Source organism: Canis lupus, chromosome 1 (assembly GCF_011100685.1).
Source record: "Canis lupus familiaris isolate Mischka breed German Shepherd chromosome 1, alternate assembly UU_Cfam_GSD_1.0, whole genome shotgun sequence".
NCBI lineage: Eukaryota > Metazoa > Chordata > Mammalia > Carnivora > Canidae > Canis > Canis lupus.
The window spans coordinates 29,575,236-29,599,537 of NC_049222.1; the positions used below are offsets into that span (position 1 = coordinate 29,575,236).

Here is a 24,302-nt window from a genome sequence, read left to right on the forward strand (position 1 = left end):
AATATTTTATAAAATTAAAAATTACCATTTGATTAAAAAAGAAAAAAATTGCCAAAATTGAAAACAAATAGAAACAAATTAATCTAGTGGTGTATCAAATTGTATCAAATCCACATAATCAGGGATTGAAAATAATGATTTCTAGTGACTTTAAAATGCAGTATTGTGATTGTCCATGCCTAATCAGATATGTCAACAAAAGGAATTGCAAAAAGTTTTAAATTGCATTCAGAAAAATCAGTATTATTATTTTGAAACTCTCATATTATTTTGTAGGTTGAAGCATACCAGTAATTATGTTATCAGAAACCAAAAATTTTTACATAAGAAAAAGTGATAAGAATAAAGAAATTAAAAAGAGACATTTAATCTTAAAATTGAATGAGAAATATCTGTACAGACTCATCATTTCTTTTTCTCCTGTGTAAAAAAATATATATATCCTGGTTCTTTGGACTGTAAAGACCGAAAAGCAATGACAACTGAGTCACAGTGAATATCCCTAGTGCCCAGATTACTGCTTCTAAATATCATTTCCCATTAGAAAGAACTGGGATTTTTGGAGAGATAGTTGATTCCAGGACTGAGTAGGAAATATACAAGATAAATCTAAGATGCCTTGTGTCAGAAAACTATGAAAGACCACTGGGATCACATCGAAAGTTTAGAAGAGACACTGTGAAAGAGGCTCTCATTGGCCAATGTTGGACAATTTCAACATCAAAAAGAATGACAACAATATGTTAGAACACTATACACCCACACAGAAACCATACACGTATGTGTACTTCCACCCATTACATGGAGTTGTAATCATTAAAAAATAACAGCTGGACACCACTGGTGATTACAAGGACAGGGGACTCATTCTGAAAATTGCTAAGATAAGGAATCGAGGCACTTATTCTGCCTTTCCCGTACGAATTTTATTGTGGGGTAATTGGACCCTTGATGTGGAAAATTCTCATAACAGAATTCTGGCTAATAAATGTAGAAGGAATTGCATAATTAGAAAGTCACCATTTAGTAACCCCGAATGAAATAATGACTGTAGGCAAAGGTTATCCATGGATGCTAAAACATTAATTTAATATTGATACGTCTTGTGAACAGTTTTTAGGGTTACTAAAAGAGGATCAACTAGTGATTATACACCTAATACAATAGGCAGCTAAAACAAGATTGAACTGAATGTAATCAAGCCTCTAGACCTAAAGTCCATCTTAAAGGAATGGGAAGGGCAGAGGGAAATGGTGGCACTATGAGGAAACAGCCAAATTCAGAGTGTAGAAGAGCCTATGGGACCATGAACTTGGTGTCTTCAACAATTGTAAATGTCATGGGAAGGGTGGGTGGGTAAAGCAAGGTGGGAGAGGAGGATCTTCCTAGATTAGACCTAAGAGACATAACAACTAAGTGTAAAATGTGGATTTTTTTTGGTTTCTGGTTCACATAAACCAACTGTAAAGAGACATTTTGTAGACAACCAGGAAAGTAAAATGTAGACTGAGTTTTAGATGATATTAAGGAACTGTTTGTTCATCTTTTTAGGTATAAAAATAGCCTCATGCTTCTATAAGAAAGAAAAACATCCTTATCTGCTTACTTATTTATGAGTGAAGTAAGTCCAACAGTCATTCAATCGGTCCAGGACATATGAAACAAGTGGTAGAATGTTGATAATTATGGAAAGCATGTGATGGATACCTAGGAATTTATTATGATATTTTTTCTTTTATGTGCATTTTAAAAGTTTCTATAGTGATAAATTAAAAAATTGTTTCACATTAAAAGAAGTATGTAGCCTTTTCTAAATCACTCAGTAATTAAAAGTCAGTGTCCCTTTCCTTTGTATTGATACAGGTAAGTATGAACATTCTGGACATAGTTTTTATTTGATGATTTTTAATTAAATAGACCAACTTAAAAAGGGCAACACTAGACAGCAGATTAAAAACGAGCTCTTTGGGAATTGGTTTCAGTAATAAAATTTGTCCTCTCACGCTGTGGTTTTGATGAGGTTCAGATTTCATAAAGCAGCACAAAATATTGTTCAGTGGTTGTTTTTTTTTTCCCTTTTTGCAGTTTCTCAGTTAATTTTTTTCCTGCCAAGAGTAACTATATCAGATAGGCCTTTAGAGGACCCTGCTTTTAAAAGCATAACTGCATACCCCTCCTCTTTTTTATCCTTAATCTGACCATTAAGCCATGTCTACTCTTTGAGCAGGAGTACAGGGGGAATTGGGAATAGGGAAAGGATGGAAGACTAGACTTATTGTGAGAGGTGCTCTTCATTCAGATTTGTTTCTTTGTCCCTTCATCCATTCTAGAAACTTTGCTTAATCCTACTGTGTGCAAGGGACTGCATAAGGCCTAGCGGGGACGATGAACAAGTCAGACATGAGTCCTCCCCGTCTCTAGGGATGGAGACTTGAGCTGCTGGTGACCTCATGGATAATGTAATAAGTGTTGGAATGCATGGAGTGCTATAAGAGGAAAGGATCTTGGGGGAGGGTCAAGGAGGGCATCCTTATGTCTGCAGGGAGAGTAGGAATTAATTGTTCAAATGGAGAGGCCAGAGGAATAGGGTTAGAGGTAAAGGCAAGTGCACACTTGAAGGGGAGGGATTGAGCCTCTGTGCCTGGAACAGTTAGCATCTTGGCGGTTAAGCTAAAATTGGTGGCAAGACACTGAAGATGTTTAAAAATTTGCTAAGAAATATTTATGCTCATGAAATATATGTAAGCTGTAAAAATATATAATGAATGCTTGCATATTCACCATCTCACTTAATAAATAAAGTATTTCCTATGCTGTTGGAGCCCCAGCTTGCAGATGCTATCTTTCTTGTATCTACTTTTTCCCCTAATTCTGTCATTCTCCCTCCTTTGGCCTTTACTATCTTCTTCCCAGGAGTAACCACTAATTCTGAATGTCTTCTTCTGTTTTCTTTGCTTTTCCTTTTAGTCTTACTGCATATGTGTGCATCCCTAAACCATTTGTAGTTTTGCAGGATTTTGACCTTTCGGTAATAAGCAGCAGCATGGATAAATCTCAATGTTGAGTGAAGATGGTAGGTTACAGGAGACTCATAGTATGAAACCATCGAAGGGCTTTCTACAGGAGAATGACATTTGTGTTTCTATGCAGCATAGATCATGGAGGTGAGCACGGATGGATGGGGAGAGCAGTTAAAGGATGCTACACACGGTCTAGGTAGTAGCTAGTGTGGGGTTGATGACTATAGCCTCTTAAGAAAAATTATATGCAAACTTGTAACCATGGTCCTTTGGGATCTTGTCCCTTCTATTTAACCTTTCTGTTCTTCAGACATGACAAGCTTGGTTCCTGCTTCAGGGTCTTTCCCTTTTCTTCTGTCAAAGCCTTTCCTCTCAAACCTGCAGTTTTGTCTTCACTACACTCAGGTCTCTGCTCAGAGAGGTCTTCCCTGACCACTCTATCAATAAGTGACTCCTTCCTTCTATCATTGTTTGCCAGTCTCTTTCCTTGGTTTTGTTGTGCTCTGTAGCTTTATTTTATTTTATTTTATTTTATTTTATTTATTTATTTATTTATTTATTTATTTATTTATTTATTTATTTATTTTTTATTTATTTATGATAGTCACACAGAGAGAGAGAGAGGCAGAGAGAGAAGCAGGCTCCATGCACCAGGAGCCCGACGTGGGATTCGATCCCGGGTCTCCAGGATCGCGCTCTGGGCCAAAGGCAGGTGCCAAACCACTGCACCACCCAGGGATCCCTGTAGCTTTTCTTTAAATTCACAATCTGAAATTATTTATTTATAGCTTGTCTATGATCCATGAGGGCTGGGACTTGATCTGTCTTGTCTAACATTGTACCCCACTTTCCCTTGTGCTTCATACATAAGTAGGTGCTTGATAAATATTTGTTGAATAACTCAGTAAGGTAACTTGAAGTTGGGATAATGGAATCTACTATTCTTTTTCAACTGTCTCCCCAACATGCCTCTGGCTGTAAACTTTTTTCAGAGCCTGAGGTTAATGCCCAAACCCTGTTCCCACTAGACATTTATTTCCATTTAACTATCTTGCTGTCCCTTCAAAGTCAGTATGTCTAAAATTACACATTATCTTCTTTCCTCCAGTCTTCCCATTTTGTTAATGCCACCACCACCCGACAGTCCCCAGGCACAAAACCTTGGTGTTATCCTGCAGTGTTCTCAGTCCTAATCCCTTGAGTGCTATCTATGCCTGTGTATGTCTTTGGGGGAGTTTCTGATCACTATTTTCACTTCTGCTTTTTGCTGTTGATATTTTAGCCAGGCCTTACGGCCCTGCTTGGATCCTGTCTTCTGGCCATCAAGCTGAATTTTGTATCCCAGCACCCATTTTGTACTTATGTTTATAGTTGGTTTTTTTTTTTTTTTTTTTTTTTTTAAACAATATCTATCCTGGCTTGGACTGTTACATTCCCATATCCTAAATTGTAGACACAAACACATAAAATATTTATTGAGTTGCCTTTATTTCCTTCCATGTTATCCCATTTAACCTCACCATGTGTGTCTTGTCCTTAGTTTTGTCCTAGAGTCCTACTGCTTATACTTTGTTGTATGACTGATGATATAGCTGGCAGCAACACCACCATTAACGTAGTTATCTTACCTCCTATCTTTTGTTCTCACTAGGCCTGCATTCTCTCTGAGCCTGTGGGAGCTCTTGCACTTTCAAAAGATGAGAAGTCATAAGCTTTCAAATCCTATGTCATGCTGTAGAGGCAGTAAAATCTGACATGTTGGTCTTAGTTTTTAGTTATATTTGTTCAGTTGTCCTCTGAAATGAAAACCGTAGCTCTTTATAATACCTTAGTGATGCAGATTGTAAAGATAAATTTAATTGGGTACATTATTTTAACTCCCGTTTATTGAGTATTTATTATATTGCAATGAGCATAGACATACAAGCTGGTTTTGTTCTCATGGTGGATTTTCTAGACTTTAGCAGGTATTTAACACAAGTTGTTGTAAAATATGGTGAATGTTAAATTGTAATTAGGTACAAAATGCTGTTGGAATGCACAAAAGGAAGCATTTCAGTCATCAAAGGCTTTGTTGAGGGGAGGCCTGTTTCATAAAAGACAGGTGAACAGGAGTTCACTAAGTTGACAGAGGCTTTAAGTTCTTGAATATGGATCATTCATGAAAACAAAATGGAATCAATCTGGGCTCTGATGAAGGGCAATACCAGTGAAGGGCAGGCTTTTATTTCCTTAATATTGTAGCCCAAGGTCATCCCAATTCAACAGTGCCCTCAAGTAGTGAAGTAGTGTGGTATAGAGACAGCCTAGTGTAATGATTAAGGGTAGACTCAGCAGGTAGGCTGCTGAGGTACAGAGTTCAGCTGTGCAACTTACTAGCTGTAGGAATTTGGACAATTTATTTAAACTTTTTGGGTCTTAGCACAATATTTCAGAGGAGTTAAGATTAATGAGATAAAATATGTAAAATGCTTGTAACAGTATCTGGCACACAGTAGATGCTCAATAAAGGTTTGCTATTATGGTTATTTTTGACTGTTCACATCAAACTAGAGCAGGAGTTGGCAAACTACTACTCATGGGACAGCGCCCAACCTAGGCTACTCTCTGATTTGTAAATTACGTTTTATTGGAACACAGCTTTGTCTACTCATCAGGCGTCATCTATGGCTACTTTTTTGCTCTAGCAGGCTGACATACAGAAACCAAATGTTCTATAAAGCCCTGAATTATTGCTCTTTACAGAAGAAATTTGCCTTGTCCTGGCCTACAGGACAAAATCAAACTCTTGAGCTCTCAAGATCTTCTGTGACTACTTCCAAGTCTGTCTTTTTCCACCCATAACCAATAGATGGCCACAGCAGCTCTTTGGTTTTTGCTGCCCCGTCTATATGAGCTGTTCTCTGTTGCTGGCTTGTGGTTTCTTCAGTGTTCCAGCTGATCTCTCTCTCTCTTTTTTTAATATTTTATTCATTTATTCATGAGAGACAGAGAGAGAAAGAGGCAGAGACACAGGCAGAGGGAGAAGCAGGCTCCATGCAGGGAGCCTGACGTGGGACTTGATCCCGGGTCTCCTGGATCACACCCTGGGCTGAAGGCGGTGCTAAACCGCTGAGCCACCCGGGCTGCCCACTTTTTTTTTTTTTTTTTTTTTTTAAGATTTCATTTATTTTTTCATGAGAGACACAGAAAGAGAGGCAGAGACATAGGCAGAGGGAGAAGCAGGCTCCATGCAGGAAGCCCGATGCGGGACCTCGATCCCAGAACTCCAGAATCATGCCCTGAGCCGGAGGCAGATGCTCAACCACTGAGCCACCCAGGCGTCCCTGATCTTCTCTCTTTTGCGTGAATATGGACAGCAGCAGAGCCAGGACTAGGATAGGGTGGGTGAGGGTCTCATCTTAGGTACATGATTCAGGAGGACCCCCAAAATTCAGTAGTCAAATAATGTCAATGCAATATTTTTAAAAATCATGATTCAAAAAATCTGTGAAAGTTTTAGAAAACTTTGTAAAGTTTTAGACAGAAACAGGATCAGTATTACTTTTTTTTTTTTAAACTGAGACTCCAATATGGCTAGGCATGGTACATAGTACATTGTACATAGTGCAAGACAGCAGAGAGCAGGGAACCCATGCTTAAGGTACAGCAAACTGCAGACACTCCTGCCTCCTACATAAATAATATGGTAGCAAGAATTTTTAAGATTCAGAAAAATCTGATGGCTGGTCATATTTAGTGATGTATACTCAGGACTACTTTAATTTAATAAAGAATAATTATGCACATGTTTTGTAGAACTTAGCTTACAATAGTGATCTATATATAATCTATTATATAAAATGACAATAAAAATATTTCCATAAGATTTTTATTTTTTTATTTTTATTTTTTTCCATAAGTTTTTAAATGGTTCATTTGAAATCATTCACTAAAAGCAGTAAAGCATAGATTAGAATAGCAGCATTGGATAACTAAAGCTGTTTACCAAGAGATCTGAAAGGATTACCTGGTTCCTATAAGCTTTTTCTAAGAAAGGCCAGATAGCAATATTAATTGAATTTTAATGCTTTCTGATAAACACTGACCTGGCAAGCTTTTTTAGATGACTAACTTTCTAATCTGCTTTGACATTTCTACAGGGTGCTGCAAACAGTGATTTGTTGGTAGGTTAAAAATATATATGATTTGTTTTAGTGAAGGAGGTTTGGAAATAATCTGTAGAATTCTATTAAAACCAAATGGAATCTTATCTGTAAGGAGTATGTCTGGAGGAATAGACAAAATGGACTTTCCATTTCTCAGGCACCATGTTGAGATTTGTAGGACTTTCAATGAGGTGAATTAGTTGTTCTACTGGCTATCACTGTTATGAAGAGACAAAATGTAATATTGAACTTAATGCTCCTTTGCCTTCTAAATGACACATTAAAATATTTTTAGGTCTATAGTGTTGATTGGAGCCAAACCAGAGGTGAACAGCTTGTAGTGTCTGGCTCATGGGATCAAACTGTCAAATTGGTATGTCATCATTACTGTATTTAAAACCAAATATTCTCTTCCCCAAAGCTTCCCTTGAATTTTTTTCTTTTCTAGAACATACTTTTATATCTTTCAATTACACAACTAATTTTCTTTTCAAAAAACTATGTTAAAGCATTTATTAGAATTTAAGCATTTTTAACCTTTTGGCTATAAACTAACCACTAGCTCAGGATTGATTATTTTGGCCCTTTAAATACCATTTTGCTTTATGTGAAAATAGACTTTAAAAAATCCTTGAGATATGTATGTCTATTATATGTGTATATATACATATATATGTAGTGTTTTGTATGTATTATATATAAACATAAATTTGAATTTGCCTCCAAGTAATTGATCTATTCATTTATTTGTAGTGGGATCCAACTGTTGGAAAGTCTTTGTGCACCTTTAGAGGCCATGAAAGTGTCATTTATAGCACAATCTGGTCTCCTCACATCCCAGGTTGCTTTGCTTCAGCCTCAGGTAAATAATTTGGTATTTACCAAAAAAGCCTTACTTGTGGTGAATGGTGGCTCTGCTTTTCCCAGTAGGTGGCGCTGTGGACTTGAGATTTGGAAGGAAAAGGGATCACAGTAGTATTCTTTGTGCTGTTTAGCCACTGAATTGCTTTGCTTAGATGGCATTATCCTTGGTTTATCAGAATGAAGGTTGCTAAGTCTGAGTAAGAGTTACAAGAATGTTAATATGTGCTAATTAATGATAAATATTTGTGATGATTGACAAAGTCAAATCATCACTATTATTTTGCTTCTTTTGTAACTTTCAAAAAAATTTATAAAGAAAAAACAAAAATGATATCCCAGATAAGCCTTATTCTAGACTTACCGTATGCATAGTGATTAAATTCAAACAGTACAGAAACATGCCAAATGCAAAGTAAGTCTTCACCCCTCTGCCTCCATAGAACCATGGTTAACTTTTTCTTGTATTCTTCCATAAAGATTTTTATTCTCATTCCAGAATGTATGGTACAAAAACAAAAAATGTTTATGGGGGAATATTCTTGAGGAAGAGTCAGATGTCTTTAAAGACTGAATTTGATTAGTGATGTTAGGTTTTATTTTTATTTATTTATTTTTTAAAGATTTTATTTATTTATTCATGAGAGACACAGAGAGACAGAGGTAGAGATATACGCAGAGGGAGAAGCAGGCTCCATGCGGGGAGCCCAATGTGGGACTGGATTCTGTGGCTCCGGGATCATGCCCTGAGCCAAAGGCAGGAGCTCAACCACTGAGCAACATGCACCCTACCCCACCCCCGTCCCTGATGTTAGAGTTTATATGATTATAGCTATAAAATTTTTGTTGTTGAAATTGTACAGGAAAATAATTTTATGAGTTTTCTCATAAAATTTGCCCCATCCCAAATTCATTTCCCCATTGAAAATATTATTATAAAACAGCTTTTTATTATGGAAATTTCTTAGTAGCCTTCATCTAGTATTATAGTTGAATTGAGTGAATCATGGTGCCATTCAGATGGAGTTCTTAGACTCTAGTTTTAAATAGACTTGATGGAAAAGAACATTCACCAATTATATTTTATGAATTATACATATAAATTTATATACTTAAACTTAGGGAATTGAAACTAATTTAAGATAGAAAAAGAGGTACACCATGTTTCTTTTATTTGATCCATCATCAGTAAACATTTGGCTAAAGAATTTTCTGAGTACTATTTCTTTCCGAAAGTTGCTGACACTTTAACATACGTTGCGTCATTTTTCTTCTGGATAATTTGTGTAATGTACTGCATGCCATTAAAGCTGTGAAAAATGTAGAAATGAAACAAAGGTGAACAATGTCAATTGGCATAGACAAGGCAGGGTTGCTCTGGTAGGCTGCCTCCTCGAGTCACTTTGACCCCACCTTGGTGAACAAGTAGTAGGAATGATAAACCAATGTCTCAGGGTATTCCAATGTGAGGGTTTATTAAATGAGATCATTTGGGGAGTATATACATAAAATATCCTATATGACACTAATGACTTTCAAAAGTGTTGATTATAGAGCAGCAACACCTTATAGATTAATCAATATGATAACAACAACCTTCTTCCGTCCTGATGATACCAGTTAATTCTGATAGTGAGAATCTGATAATGTTAATAGTTATTTTAAGATTTATTTTTTTTAAGATTTTACTTATTTATTCATGAGAGACACACACAGAGAGAGAGAGGCAGAGGAAGCAGGCTCCATGTAGGGAGCCTGATGTGGGACTCGATCCTGGGACTCCAGGATCACGCCCTGGGCTGAAGGCAGGCGCTAAACCACTGAGCCACCCAGAGATCTCCTATTTTAAGATTTAGACCTTGAAATGATAAATAAATGCACTTCCTTGATCTTTTAAATGTTTTCCAATTTGATGAATGAAAAATGATACCTAATTTTTGTTTTGATTTGCATACTTGATTACTAGGGATAGTGAGTATTTTTTATGTCTGTTGACCATTACTGTTTTTCCCTTGTGAGTCTCATGTTCATGTTTTTGGCCCATTTTTCTACTGAAAGATGTTTGTTGTTTTTCTGTATTGATGCATGAGCTCGTCTTTAGTTTTGGGGATCAGTCTTCTGAAAATACACATATTTTCCCAACTTTTTGTTTGTCTTTTATTTTATTTTATTTTATTTTAATTTTTTTTTAAATTTTTATTTATTTATGATAGTCACAGAGAGAGAGAGAGAGAGAGAGAGAGAAAGGCAGAGACACAGGCAGAGGGAGAAGCAGGCTCCATGCACCGGGAGCCCGACGTGGGATTCGATCCCGGGTCTCCAGGATCGCGCCCTGGGCCAAAGGCAGGCGCCAAACCGCTGCGCCACCCAGGGATCCCTTTGTTTGTCTTTTAACTATTTTATTTTATGTTGTTTATTTATTTACTTTTAGTATATGCATTTAAGTTTTTTGGTAGTCAAAACAATCCATGCTTGTTAAGTTTCTGGCTTTCATTTAGGATGAATATGGAGTTGGCTCAGTGAAAAATAGGAGGCATTGCATGGCACAGAAGGAGAGACCATTCCAGGCAGAGAATAGGCTGTCCAAAAGTTAAGAACTTGGTGCATATTTGAGATACTGAAAGAAGGTCAGGGAGACCATGCATAAGAGGAAAAGGTGGTAAAAATGAGGTTGGGCAGTAGAGAAGGGCCCAGATCACATGTCATGGACTGGATTCACAAGTTTGGATTTTATCCTATGGACATGGGCATGGCACTGAATAGGTTTAAAAAACTAATTCTGGGGATCCCTGGGTGGCGCAGTGGTTTAGCGTCTGCCTTTGGCCCAGGGCGCGATCCTGGAGACCCGGGATCGAATCCCACATCGGGCTCCCGGTGCATGGAGCCTGCTTCTCCCTCTGCCTATGTCTCTGCCTCTCTCTCTCTCTCTCTCTCTCTCTCTCTCTCTGTGTGACTATCATAAATTAATTAATTAATTAATTAAAAAAATTTAAAAAACTAATTCTGGCAGTGTGTAGAGAATAGTTGGGAGGTGAGCAGGAAGGAGTGCAAGATTTAACTAACAGAGATGAGGGCATGGGCAAGCATGGTGGCAGAAGGGGTGACAGAAATTGGGCCGACTCAAGTAGTATTTAAAAATGATTCTATAAGATGTCCAAGAGGTGAAGAGAGAAGGATGAGTAACTCCCAGATTCCTGCCAAGGATAAATCAGTGGGTGGTTAATGTCATAACTGAGGTAAGAAATATGTTTGAAAGTTTTGTTTTAGAACACACTCAGCTAGTGGCACACACGGGATTGTCAAGGAATTGGTTGAGTTTAGAGCTGAGAAATCTAGCCTCATAACTAAATCGTGTCATTGGCTCATACATGGTAACTAAAGCCTTTCCAGTCAATTGGAGCCCCTGGGAAAGAAACCTTAGATAAATAGAAGAAACCTTAGACTAGAGTATGGGTTGACAAATGACTGCCTTCAAATCAAAATGACCCACTGACAAGTTTTGTAAACAAAGTCGTAGTGGAACACAGCCATGCACACCCTTTTACAGGTTGTCTGTCTGTAGCTGCTTTTGTGCCATAGTGGCAGAGGTGAAGAGCTGTGGCAGAGGTGGAATGGCCCTTGAACCCCAGAATACTTACTGTGGGGCCCTTCACAGAAAATGTTTGCTGACGCTTTGTATAAAGAGTCCTGAGGGGAGATCAAGAAGTGGAAGCTTTTTTGTGGAGTTTGGTCATTTTGGGGCAGGAGAGAAGAAAATAGCTAGAGGAGCAGGTAGAGTGTGTCTAACATTGTCTCCTCATTTAATTATCCAGCATCTCCAAAGAGGCAATCAGTAGGATAATTGTTCCTTACTTGCTAATAAACTATATCAATGCCCTCAGTTGTTGAACTATGTTGAATGTGATGTAATGTCACAGAAATCCTTTCCTTTTGGGATCCCTGGGTGGCGAGGCGGTTTAGCGGTTTAGCGCCAGCCTTTGGCCCAGGGCGCGATCCTGGAGACCCGGGGATCGAATCCCACATTGGGCTCCTGGTGCATGGAGCCTGCTTCTCCCTCTGCCTATGTCTCTGCATCTCTCTCTCTCTCTCTGTGACTATCATAAATAAATAAAAATTAAAAAAAAAAAAGAAATCCTTTCCTTTTATGTAATTATTTTTTTATTCTAAGAATTGAAAATGACCAAATATCCCTGAATTTTAAAGTATTATTAGGTTGAAAATGCTCAGAACTGGAAATCTTCAGGTAAATTGTATATAAATATGTCCATTATATTAAGCAATTTCTTAGATTCCAAGATAATAGTAAATTCTGTGTATAGAAGTTCAGTTAAGCCAAAAGATGTTTAATGATTAAAATTAACAACATGGTTTTCTAGAGTGAAAAACAGTATGCATATAAGATTATTACTATTATTTTAAAAATTTCTAAGTTATCTGAGTCACAGTGTTTTATCCATGACCTGAGTTAAATCTTTCCTGAGATCCCAAATCTTTTGGGATGAGACCAGTAATATATTTTTCCTTGGCACATTTCCTTCTCAAAGCCTAAATTTCTTGTTTGATTTCTTAAAATTTTTCTGTGGCACACCTAATTGTAAGGCTGGGTGTGTAATAAGTAAGTGATAGCAATATTGATATGCTTATTTGAATTAACTAATCCTTTAGCTTACCTATATAACTTGAGTTATCTTTATGCTTATAATTTAGTGTAAATGTTAATGAGTTTCATGCTAATAGTGAATCAAATCTGTATGATGACAACAGTTCATCATAATGTTTATAATTTTACTATAGGTGAAAAGCCCTAATTCAGAGAGTATTAGTGCAAGTTCAAATAAAATTCTTTTAAGGATGTGAATTAGATTGACATTAGCATCATTTTCTTTGAGTGGGGAGGCTCTTTGGTCTAATATCCTACAGATTCAAAGGAGTCATTTCAAACCCTGGATGGAATTAGTGGTATAAAATAGATCCATCTTCAAAATGAGACATACTTCCCTTCTAGTGAAGCAGTGAAGACCTGTCTGCTGGGAGCTCTAATTGGCAGCATTCATAATAAACTGGAATTAATAATGAGTATAATTTACACATTTAGAAAAGTATTAAGTAAAACTCCTTAAACTACTGATAGGCTTTTAAAAAAATTCTTTTACCTTACTATTATATGTAATTTTGGTAATGTATATTATTATATAAGGCTCTAAAATTATCTTCCTTGTTTTTAATCATTGCTCTTTTTATGACCTTGACCAAATATAAAATCTGATGGTGACAAAATCTTGAACTAATACATCTGCTTTTAACTGTCAGGCAAAATTGTGTTTATTAGCCTTCATTTGGACTGAATCACACACATATAAGGCCTTTTAGATTGGCCTTTTGTGTTAGCATGGTGTACATAATATTGAATTTGGATGTTGCATACAGAATATTCAATGGTATGGAACTGAATAGCAGGAAAAGACATTGTGTGGAGAGTTAGCAATATAATCACAAAACTTAACTATCTGCACATTGTAAATAGGCAGTATGTAAACAGTCTTTTACCATCACAATGTCCATTTGGTTTAATAGAAGAAAAGATTATGTGTTTAATGACATTATCTTCATGTGTTCTATTAGAAATAAATATAAATAGTGGTCATATTAGCCAGGACCTCTTTGGTTGAGTGTCAAAGAAATTCTGAACCTAACCACCCTAACTTAGAAGATAATTTATTTGCTTGCATAGTTGAAATGTCTAGAATTACATCTGGCTTTATACACATGGCTGGATGTAAGACTTAGAGGATATTCTTGCCATCTCTTCTGTATACTGTTGAGTTGGTTTTGGATCAAGCATCATATGAAAGGAAGATGGCAGCAGCTCTAACCCCTCTATCCTTTCTGGTTTCTGTCCAGTAGGAAAAAGTGCGAGAATCCCTCTCAGACATCTAGAAAAGTTTCATTTTCGGGAGAAAATGGTCTGATGGTCCATGTGAATGTTTCTAAACTAATCACTGTGCCTAGGAGAAGGGCATGTAAATGTTGATTGGCTTGGGCCCAGTAGAGCTCCCACAGTTGGGAATGGGAAATGAGAAACTCAGACTCTAAGAATGGAAAGAGTGAATAGTGATTAGGTGGAAGTGGCTCCATATGTTCAACGGGCCAATATTCACTGAATTGTATGTACATCAACCCTTAAAGGGATTTCATGAAAACCAAGCACTGGATCTGTGAGCTATAAAATATCTTTCTTTTTAAAAGTTGGATAAAGTAAAGCCATTTTTCTGCCAGCTTTTATCATTTTAGAAACTCATTGGAAGTTTTATTTATTAAGCATTTGCCATTTTCCTGAACTATTCCTTCATAATGATTTTTTTAAAAAAGATTTTATTTATTTATTCACGAGAGACACACACACACAGAGGCAAAAACACAGGCAGAGGGAGAAGCAGGCTCCATGCAGGGAGCCTGATTTGGGACTCAATCCCTGGTCTCCAGGATCACGCCCTGGGCTGAAGGCAGGCGCTAAACCCCTGAGCCACCCAGGGATCTCCATAATGATTTTCAAATAGTAGCCTACTTAATAAAGTTGAAAAGATTTAAAGTTTTTTCTTCTGTTCTACAGGAGGAGGGTTTGTGGTACAGTAAAAGATGGGGCAAGCTCTGAAGCTCTCACTGTGCTTTTGCCATTCTGAGTGAGATGAGAAAATTTGCTTATCAAGCTATGTACAACGTATTAGGATTCAAATGAACTTCTTTGCATATTTTCTTTACTTGTTTTCATACATTTCCTATAGGGCATGTGTATTGTGTATTCTTTTTCATAGCCAAGTCCTTACACAAGCAAACACTAAAATATTTTTTATTGCTATTATTTAAGATATGGGGAGTAACCATCTTACTAGGATTTTAAAAACATATCTAAGGTCAATTTTGATTGTTGAGAGGGACATGGGCAGTGAATCAGATATTAAGTGAATGTCCACTGTTTTCTGCATGATACATTGAAAGACACTGGAGATACATTGAAGAAGAAAACAGACAGGGTTCTTGTCTTCTTAGAGCTATAATCCAGTGGAAAAGAGAGATTCTAAGGAAAAAAAAAATTATAGCAGTGGATAATGCTAAGGAGTGTGAAGTTCTTTGAAGAGGTAAATAGTAAGTATAGAGGTTAGGAACATGGACTCGAGCTGGACTGAGACAAAACTCTTCTTTCACCAGTATTACCTGACTTCAGTCCTCTGACTCTTCATTCCTCATTTGGAAAACAGGGGTGATGATAATACTTCCATCGTGGAGTTTTAAGGAGGATTAAGTGAGTTAATGTGTGCAAATGGCTGAGCACAGTACCTGGCACAGAGTTAGAGCTCTGTAAGTGTTGCCTTCTATTATTAACATGTGTGCTCAGAATTCTGTGGAAACATAGCTAAGGCTGGTCAGGGAAGCTTCCCTGAGGAGATACTGTTCAGGCTGCTACCTAGGAACAACTAAGAGTTGAGAGGTGAGACCTGGAAAACAAAGAAACGGGAGGGAGCTGGTGAGAACAGATCATATTTGAGGAACATCTGAATGACCATGGCATGTGTATGTGCTTGTAGGAATTTGCGGTACTCTTCTGAGGAACTTGCTCTGGGTAGGATCTGGAATGCATGGCTGTGTAACACCATGTGAGGCCAGTGATCCTGAAATCTGGCTAGCTGTCAGAATTGTTGGGGAAGCTTTAAAAAAACAACAGAATTCTGGCACTAAGTCCTACTGAATCAAGTACCTCTGGGAGGCACATTTTTTAATGACCCCAGCTGAATCTAATGATCAGCCTCATTTAGAAAGCACTGTTCTAGTCTTCGGCTTAGCTCTGTTCGAGATGCCAAACTGGTAGTTTATTTCTGTTGATATAATGGGAATTGCATGTTTGTTTTAATATTCATCTCCTTTTAAAAAACTGACAGAATGGTTTTGGTGCTGAATTCAGAGAGGGAGTGGTCTCTGTAGTTTGAGAATGCCCTAGTTGCTTTTGTCCTCAGTTTTGAGTTACACTATGGTCTTTATTAATTTTCCGACTTTGTCTTCTTGCTTACAGACAGAAGCTTTTTATGAAACATAATCTTTACATTAAGAAATCTCAACTGTACATTTCATGGTTGTAAAATATTTGTTTTTCCAAATATTATAAATGGCGGAAGTTGGGATGCCTGGGTGGCTCAGTGGTTGAGCCATCTGCCTTCATCCGGGGGCATGATCCCGGTGTTCGGGGATCGAGTCCCACATCAGGCTCCCTGTGAGGAAGCTGCTTCTCCCTCTGCCTATGTCTCTGACTCTCTCTCTGTGTCCCTCATGAATAAATAAATAAAATATCTAAGAAAATAATAAATGGCAGAAGCTTATATGATAGGCAGTCAAGAGGTACTTTTATGTCTAATCCTGTGGCACACATATGGTTAATTATGCCACTCAACTGCTCAGAGCAGTTTATATTTTAAAATAATACATGAGAATATAGCCCTGAAGTCCTTCTAAGTATTTAGTCACCTTCAAATTTAGATGGTGTTTGCAAATCTCAAAGTAAATTTTTATCATTGGTTCAGTTAAGACAGGCCAAAAAGGGGTAGTTTTTAGAGACTTGATCTAGATTTACTTTCCAAAGCAGAGTTATCTAAGGATATTGCATTTTGTCTAATTCAAGAAAGCTGATAATAGGACAGAGTTCATATTTTTAAATTATATGAGATAGAAGGGAAGAATTTTTGAGCTCATTACATAAAGAACATTAATATGAAGTAGACTTTTTTTTGAACAAAGAAAATGAAGTTACTGCTATTACAGACTCCATGTAATTGCATAAGTCATAGCCAAGCCTGAATGAATGGGTCCGGTAGTTAAAAAACAAAAAACAGAAAACAAAAAAACCACACTTCATTCTACTCTAAGAAAAAAGTCATATTACATTTGATAAGCATCTGGCATTTCAGTTCAATTCAGCTATTTGGACCCAATATGTATCCTTTTTGCTGCTCAGTTCTTCACATTGTAGATTCGGTGTTGACCCTCATTCTCCTTACTTACCTTCCTCCTACCTGCCACGGTTTGAAATTGGACATAGTAGCAGCCAACATTTCCTATTGCATACTGTGTGCTCAGATTCACTGGTTCTGCTGCCACTGCAAGTCTGCAACTGATAAGAGAAGCTGGTAATTCAGGTGGGTCCGTGACACTATCACAGGGCCCTGGTAGATGTCTGGCTGACAATGAAAGGCCAGTTGTCTGGAAAATGCAATAAAACAAAAACAAAAACAAAAACAATGTGAATACAGATATCCCAGTGGCTAAGAGTTGAATGAGTCATGGTACCATTGGGTCAGAAGCTGTCTCTCCTACCTGGAAAACAAAGTGAGGAGGATGAACTGCCAAATGTGTGCAACAGAAGTGACTGTAAAGTAAATGGAATGCTTAGCTTCTTCAGAGCAGTTTTTCCTTTTTGTGTCATTTAAGTTAACTGCAAGGGACAACCCAGGCCATGGCTTGTCTGTGTATGGGAATGTTGCTTAAATATGATGGTAAGGAACCAAAATACTGTCCCAGAGAAATATGTAGTAGCTACTCATCCAGGATTTGTTGTTTAATCTTTTTTTTTCTACATATATGTTATATGAATATGTTACATATATATATGAATTAAATTTTTAAATTTAAATTCAATTTAGTTAACATATATTGTATTATTAGTTTCAGAGGTAGAATTTAGTGATGCATCAATCTGTTATTAATGCCCATCGCCAGTTACCCCTTTCCTCTACACTCTCCCCTCCAGTGACTCAGTTTGTTTCTTAGAGTTTAGAGTCTCTTACCTCCATTTTCATCTTATTTTATTTTTCACTCCCTTCTCCTATGCTCATCTGTTTTGTTTCTTAAATTCCACATATAAGTGAAATCTCTGACTGACTTATTTCTCTTTGCATAATATCCTCTAGTTCCATCCATGTCATTGCAAATGGCAAAATTTCATTCTTTTTATGTATGTGTGTGTGTGGATATATATAATCCATTCATTTGTTGATGGACATCTGGGCTCTTTCCATAGTTTGGCTCTTGTGGACATTGCTGTTATGAACATTGAAGTGCAGGTGCCTCTTTGAATTGCTGTTTGTATCCTTTGGATAAATACCTAGTAGTTCAATTCCTTAATCTTTTAGTGAAATATAATACAAGGAACAGTGCATTATCTTAAGTGCAAAGAATTTTCACAGTGAGTAGATCCATGCACCAGTAACCCAGATCAAGAAAGAGCATTCTGAGAGGCTCCCCCACCCAACTCCAGGGTGACTACTGTCCTGAATTCTAGTAGCATAGAATAATTTTGCCTATTTTTATACTTCTGTGTCAGATTTCTTTTGTTTAACATTATGTTTTGTGAGACTTATCAATAATGCTGCTGGAATAACAGTTACTTCTCATGGTCTTGTCCATGTTCATTGTAATGTTTTGATACTCTAAACCATTCACATACACATAAAATGTAATTATTAGGATGAACACGGCATATTCAACTTAAACAGTGATTTAGTTGTGGTTGTAGCAGACTTTTTTTTAAGATTATTTATTTATTCATGACACACACACACACACACACACACAGAGGGAGGCAGAGACATAGGCAGAGGGAGCAGGCTCCATGTAGGGAGCCCAATGCGGGACTTGATCTGGGTCCCCAGGATCACAACCTGAGCCAAAGGAAGATGCTCAACTGCTGAGCTAGCCAGGCAATCCGGTAGCAGACTTTATAGTTTGACTTGATGTTAAATATAAATTTTTGAAAGCTGACATACATCATTTAAGTATTTCCTATGTTTTAGTGGAAGCCTTGTGCTGTATCAAGTGTTTTTCTCTGGGGCTAGGCTTCTTACAGGCTAACGCTTTAGGGGAATTTCGTTTGCTCCCTCCAGGCTAGTAAGGGGTCTCCTTTACCTATAGGTAATGGACTTTCTTCATAGAATTTATTGAAAAGCAACCTGAGAAAGGGAAGGAGTACTTGAACAGCTGCAGGACACATTTTCTGTCTTTAATCTGGACTTTTCTCTGCTTATTGACTTCACTCTGCAAGCTGGCTTTCTCCAAACAGTGACACATATGGCAGCCATGTTTTCCTCAGTGTTACAACTTGTAAACCCTGAGAGGTAATGAAATTATTTTTTTCAGTTATGATTAAAAAAAAAATCCCAGGTATCTACCTTTAACCTGCCAGCTGTGATCAGGACAGGGAAGAAGATACTAAGACTGGTCATGCTTGGACCTGTCCCTGGGTGCTCAGCTGTGTTGAACCATAGGTCCTTCTAGAGTCACATGGTGAGAAAAGGATGCTTTTCCTACACAAAGTGTACTGCTGGGAAAACCAAACACTAGACATCTACAGCCTGCTTTATACTCTGAAGGCTAGGGAAAGCCTAGAGATCATTTTATCAAAGCTATTTAGAATTTTGAAACAAATTTTACTGACTGGTGGCTAGACATTGACTATAATAGGGTCCCTGGAGTTATTTGAAGTTTTAGTCTATACTAATTCTGAACAGCTTCCATTTGGTACTTTGAAATTTCTCATTCCTTCCCATCCCTACCATATTTAGCTAGACCCAAAAATGTTAGTTACTCTCTCCTATAAGAGTGGTTTTCAACTTTTTCAAAGTAGGAAGCTGGGAAGAGGGTTGGGAGATGAAAAAAATGAGTGAAGGGGAGTGAGACATGCAGTCTTCCAGTTGGGGAGTGAATGAGTCACAGGAATAAAAGACAAAGCATAGGGAATAGAGTTAATAGTATTGTAGTAGCATTGTGTGGTGACAGATGGCAGCTATACCTATGCTGAGCACAACATAAAGTATTGAGATGTGAAATCACTATGTTGTACACCTGAAATTAATGTAACATGTATCAACTGTATTCAAATTTTTTTTTAAAAGTAGGAAGATTGTATTTTTTTTTAAAGATTTTACTTATTTATTCATGAGAGACACACAGAGAGAGGCAGAGACACAGGCAGGAGAAGCAGGGTCCCTTCAGGGAGCCTGATGTGAACCTTGATTCCAGGCCTCTGGGATCACTCCTGAGCTGAAGGCAGACGCTCAACCACTGATACACCCAGGCGTCCCGGATTATGATATTTGTAAATAAAAAATTACAAATCCCACAAATAAAGCAATAGTAGGTATATATGAATCCATAAAAATGTAATGAAAGTATTACAAAAGCACAAACTAAAGGATTGCCAAGTTCATGATTGTGGTGACCTCTGGGCAAGGAAGATGGGGAATGGGATTGGAAATAAAGGTTTCAACTTTTCTTTCTTTTCTTTCTTTCTTTCTTTCTTTCTTTCTTTCTTTCTTTCTTTCTTTCTTTCTTTCTTTCTTTCTTTCTATTTTATTTATTTATTTATTCATTCATTCATTCATTCATTCATTCATTCATTCATGAGAGACACAGAGAGAGGCAGACACACAGGCAGAGGGAGAAGCAGGCTCCCTGCAGGGAGCCTGATGTGGGACTCAATCCCCGGACCAGGGATCAGGCCCTTGAGCTGAAGGCAGACGCTCAACCGCTGAGCCACCCAAGGGTTCCTGTTACTTTCATTTCTAAGATAACTGTGGGGCAGATATGATAGTATGTCGTGTGTGGCATGAATGTATGTGAGGTTTTTTTTCCTCTCAATTTATTGAAAAAACATCTAAATAAAAAGAACTGCTCAAGATTCAGCCGACGTTGGCTGTCTGGCAGGTCTCTTCCAACCTGAGGAGGCAGCATGCCGGCTGGGGAGCCTGCCTGCCTGGGCTTTTGTTGCAGATCCTGATACCACAGCCTACTATCTTGAGGATATTATTTCATCTCTACCAGCTTCAGTTTCCCCATTTGTAAAGTGCTACAAAAATTGCTTTTTGTGTTATCAAAATTTCTACCTCACTTACTATGGTTTTAAAAAGTTAATACAAACAAAATGTTTAGACTATCATCTGGCACATAGTAAGCACTCAATAATAAATATTTGCTTTTATTCATGGTATTATTAATAGGAGTAGAAATGACTTCTAATCATGGGTATGCTATTTTATTTTTAAACACATCTCATTTAAACTTGATAAGGTAAATATTTTATCACAGGTGAGGAAAATGAGAACCAGGGAAGTTAAGTAACTTGATTAAACATCAACAGGGACCAAATGATTGAGTTGGATTAGGACTAAAGCCTTGGAATTTCAGAGCCCCCATTTTTAACCTCTGCATTTCATTGCCGCCAACAATTGAATTCTTATCTTTCTTAAACAACTTCCACAGAAATCAGAAAAAAAATTGTCTAAAATTTGCTAAATGTACCTAAATGACAGTATGATTTAGAATTGGGAACATAAGTAAGCAAAACAGACTTAAAAATTTTAGCATTATCATATACCATATATTAGAGTATCTGCTTTGTGCTAGAGACCATGGTAAGTGTTAGAAACTTTATTACTCTAAATTCTTAGACAACCCTGCATAGTAGGCATTCTGTTTCTCTTTTAGAAATGAGGGATCAGTCTCAGATATTATGTAACTTGTGCAGGATCCTGTAACTGCTAAGTGGAGTTCCAGACCTTGACTGCCATTACACCATAGCCCACACATTTTTTTTATCAAGTTGCTTCAGCTTTCTCTCAGCATCAGTGACTATAATTTACTTGTTTTATATATATATATATATATATATATATATATATATATATATATATATATATATATATATATATATATATATCTTCCTCCCCTTCTCCTCTCCCCCCCCCATATCTGCTGAGCTTTAGTCATCTGGTCATATTGCTGTCTCCTTATAGTTTATAAAAATCAAAGGCAAACAGCCTGTAAAACATTTAAGCAAGGATAACTTTGTGAAACTAAGCAATGTAAACCATTTTTGTAATAATGTAAAATGTAATTCCTAAATTTTGCCAACTTATTTTTTCCAAGGAGAAAAATATGCCTTGGGCTGGCCTATTAAGATGTAGTAAACATAAACAGTAAGATTAAAATTTTTCTATTTTGTCTTCGTAGACTGCCCACATTTAACAGTAAAATTGCTAGCATTTTGTTTTGTTTTTTAAAGATTTTATTTATTCATGAGAGACACACACACATAGATTCTATTTATCTATTAATGAGAGAAGCAGAGACATAGGAAGAGGGAGGAGAAGCAGGCTCCATGCAGATGGAGCCTGATGCAGGACTTGATCCTGGGACTCTGGGACCACGCCCTGAGTCAAAGGCAGATGCTCAATGTCTGAGCCACCCAGGCATCCCAGCATTTTGTTTCTTATAGACTGTGCTAGTGGGTTATTTGCTGGAAACTGAGGATTTTCAGGGCCTTTTCCTGTCCTGGAGAGACATGTGCTATATGTGTGTATCAGCCACCTTGTCTGTACTTGTCTCAGTGTGAAATTCAGATTTTCCTGTTTTGAGTTGATCTAAAAACATTGTTATGACACATTACTTTTTGTGGTTGATCACTTTTAGTAGTTCTATGCATTATTATAGTTCAAAACCATATATGTGGGGGTGCCTGGGTGGCGTGATTGATTAAGCATCCGACTCTTGGTTTCAGCTCAGGTTGTGATCTCAGGGTTGTGAAATCAAGGCCCACTTTGGGCTCTGGGCTCACTGTGAAGTCTGCTTGAGATTCTCTCTCCTTCTTCCTCTACTGCTCCCACTTGTATGCTCTTTTTCTTTATCTAAAATAAATGAATAAATCTTCTTTTAAAAAAACGAATATATGTATGCATATGATATAGAGATGGAGGTATCCTAACAGTAAAATAGTGAATCATTATGAATACAATATCACTGAGCATCCAAGTGGTATGATGGGAAGTGACCAAGTCTTCATCTTTCACCAGGTGATCAGACTCTGAGAATTTGGGATGTGAAGTCAACAGGAGTCAGAATTGTGGTTCCAGCACATCAGGCAGAAATTTTGAGCTGTGACTGGTGTAAATACAATGAGGTATCCTGCCTGGATCTGTCCTGAGCTACTGAGCCCTTCCTATTGTTGAAATGTTCTAGATTTTGTTTTCTTTTCATTTATGTGGACTTTGGTAATGTTTATGGACCATTATGTTAAATTCAGTCCTTTTCATTTCTAATTGATGATTGTGAGTGACCTGTATTAGCAATAATTGGATTTAAGTGCACATAAAACAGGCAGAGTAAGAAATAGAAATTCTCAAAGTTCAACAGTGCAGCCTTACTTGCTTATTTGGGAAGCTGCTTTACAATTTATGTGATTTTTTTCCCCCTTATTCCTCTTAACCCCACCAATTTGTATCCTCTTCTTTCATTTCCCATTCATTTTGCTGGTTAGTCTCCTGAACACTTTGTAACTTGCTTTTCAGTTTGACAGTCTACCAGTTTTTAAAATTTTATTTCATCTTCCAACAAACTCCATGCTCCTGTAAGTTAAGTGTCACTTTGTACCTTTTTGCAAAGCTTCTGTTAACCACAGGAGCATATGAATTCAGAATAGAAATGGATTAAACATGTGTTGATATAGTGTTTATATACCTGCAGTGGTCTGTTGGCTGGGACAGACACATATGCCTTTTTTCTTGTCAGTTTTAATTACCTAATGGAAGTTAAGAGAGCATTATATTGGCAGAAGTCTTTGAAAAGAAATAAAATAGATTAAAAGAAAATAGAGTACATTTTCAGTTATGATACTTGATCTAAATAACAGTTTCAGAACTTATGACTGCAGTTCAAATCTCTGTCATCATAAATGAGTTTTCCATATAGAAAATGAATTGTGGACTATGTGTTATACTTTTGGGAATTCTAAAAAAGATGCTGATATGTGGTTGAGAGTTGTTAAAATTGTTTTTGTTTTAAATTATTGGAATTTTTCCTCAAATGAGTTAACCATGAAATGCAGCACATCCAGACAATCAATTACTGCTCTGGTTGACATGGAATGGGGCTGACTGTGTACCTAGCACCTGGCCTCTTCAGCCGGGAACTGCGGATTCACCGAGGGCTCTAGATAGATTTGTAAAGCCTGAATAGATAGGAGACTCACCACTACTGCAGAGCTTCTCAGATATGATTAGATATTGTATAAAGACATGGCCCATGAGAGTGGGGAACAATGATTGGATTAGATTTAGAAAAACATGAAAATCAAATCTGTACCCTTTGCTTTCCCCCAATATTCCTCGTTAACAGGTCTATTGCCTTTTAAGGCCTGGTAAAGCCTCAGAATACCCTGAAGAGAAGGGTGAGCTTATTC

At 37.2% G+C, this 24,302-nt stretch overlaps 1 protein-coding gene across 3 annotated transcripts in view; it reads left to right on the forward strand.

The window, feature by feature from the left end:
• The window catches only part of PEX7 (peroxisomal biogenesis factor 7), an 86,069-nt gene that overhangs the window by 7,534 nt on the left and 54,233 nt on the right, over positions 1–24,302 (forward strand). For all 3 annotated transcript variants that reach the window (XM_038526125.1, XM_038526124.1, XM_038526126.1), the window contains exons 4-6: positions 7,464–7,541; positions 7,922–8,030; positions 22,918–23,024. In XM_038526125.1, coding sequence (XP_038382053.1) covers positions 7,464–7,541; positions 7,922–8,030; positions 22,918–23,024 — 294 coding nt within the window. The remainder of the gene's footprint in view (positions 1–7,463; positions 7,542–7,921; positions 8,031–22,917; positions 23,025–24,302) is intronic.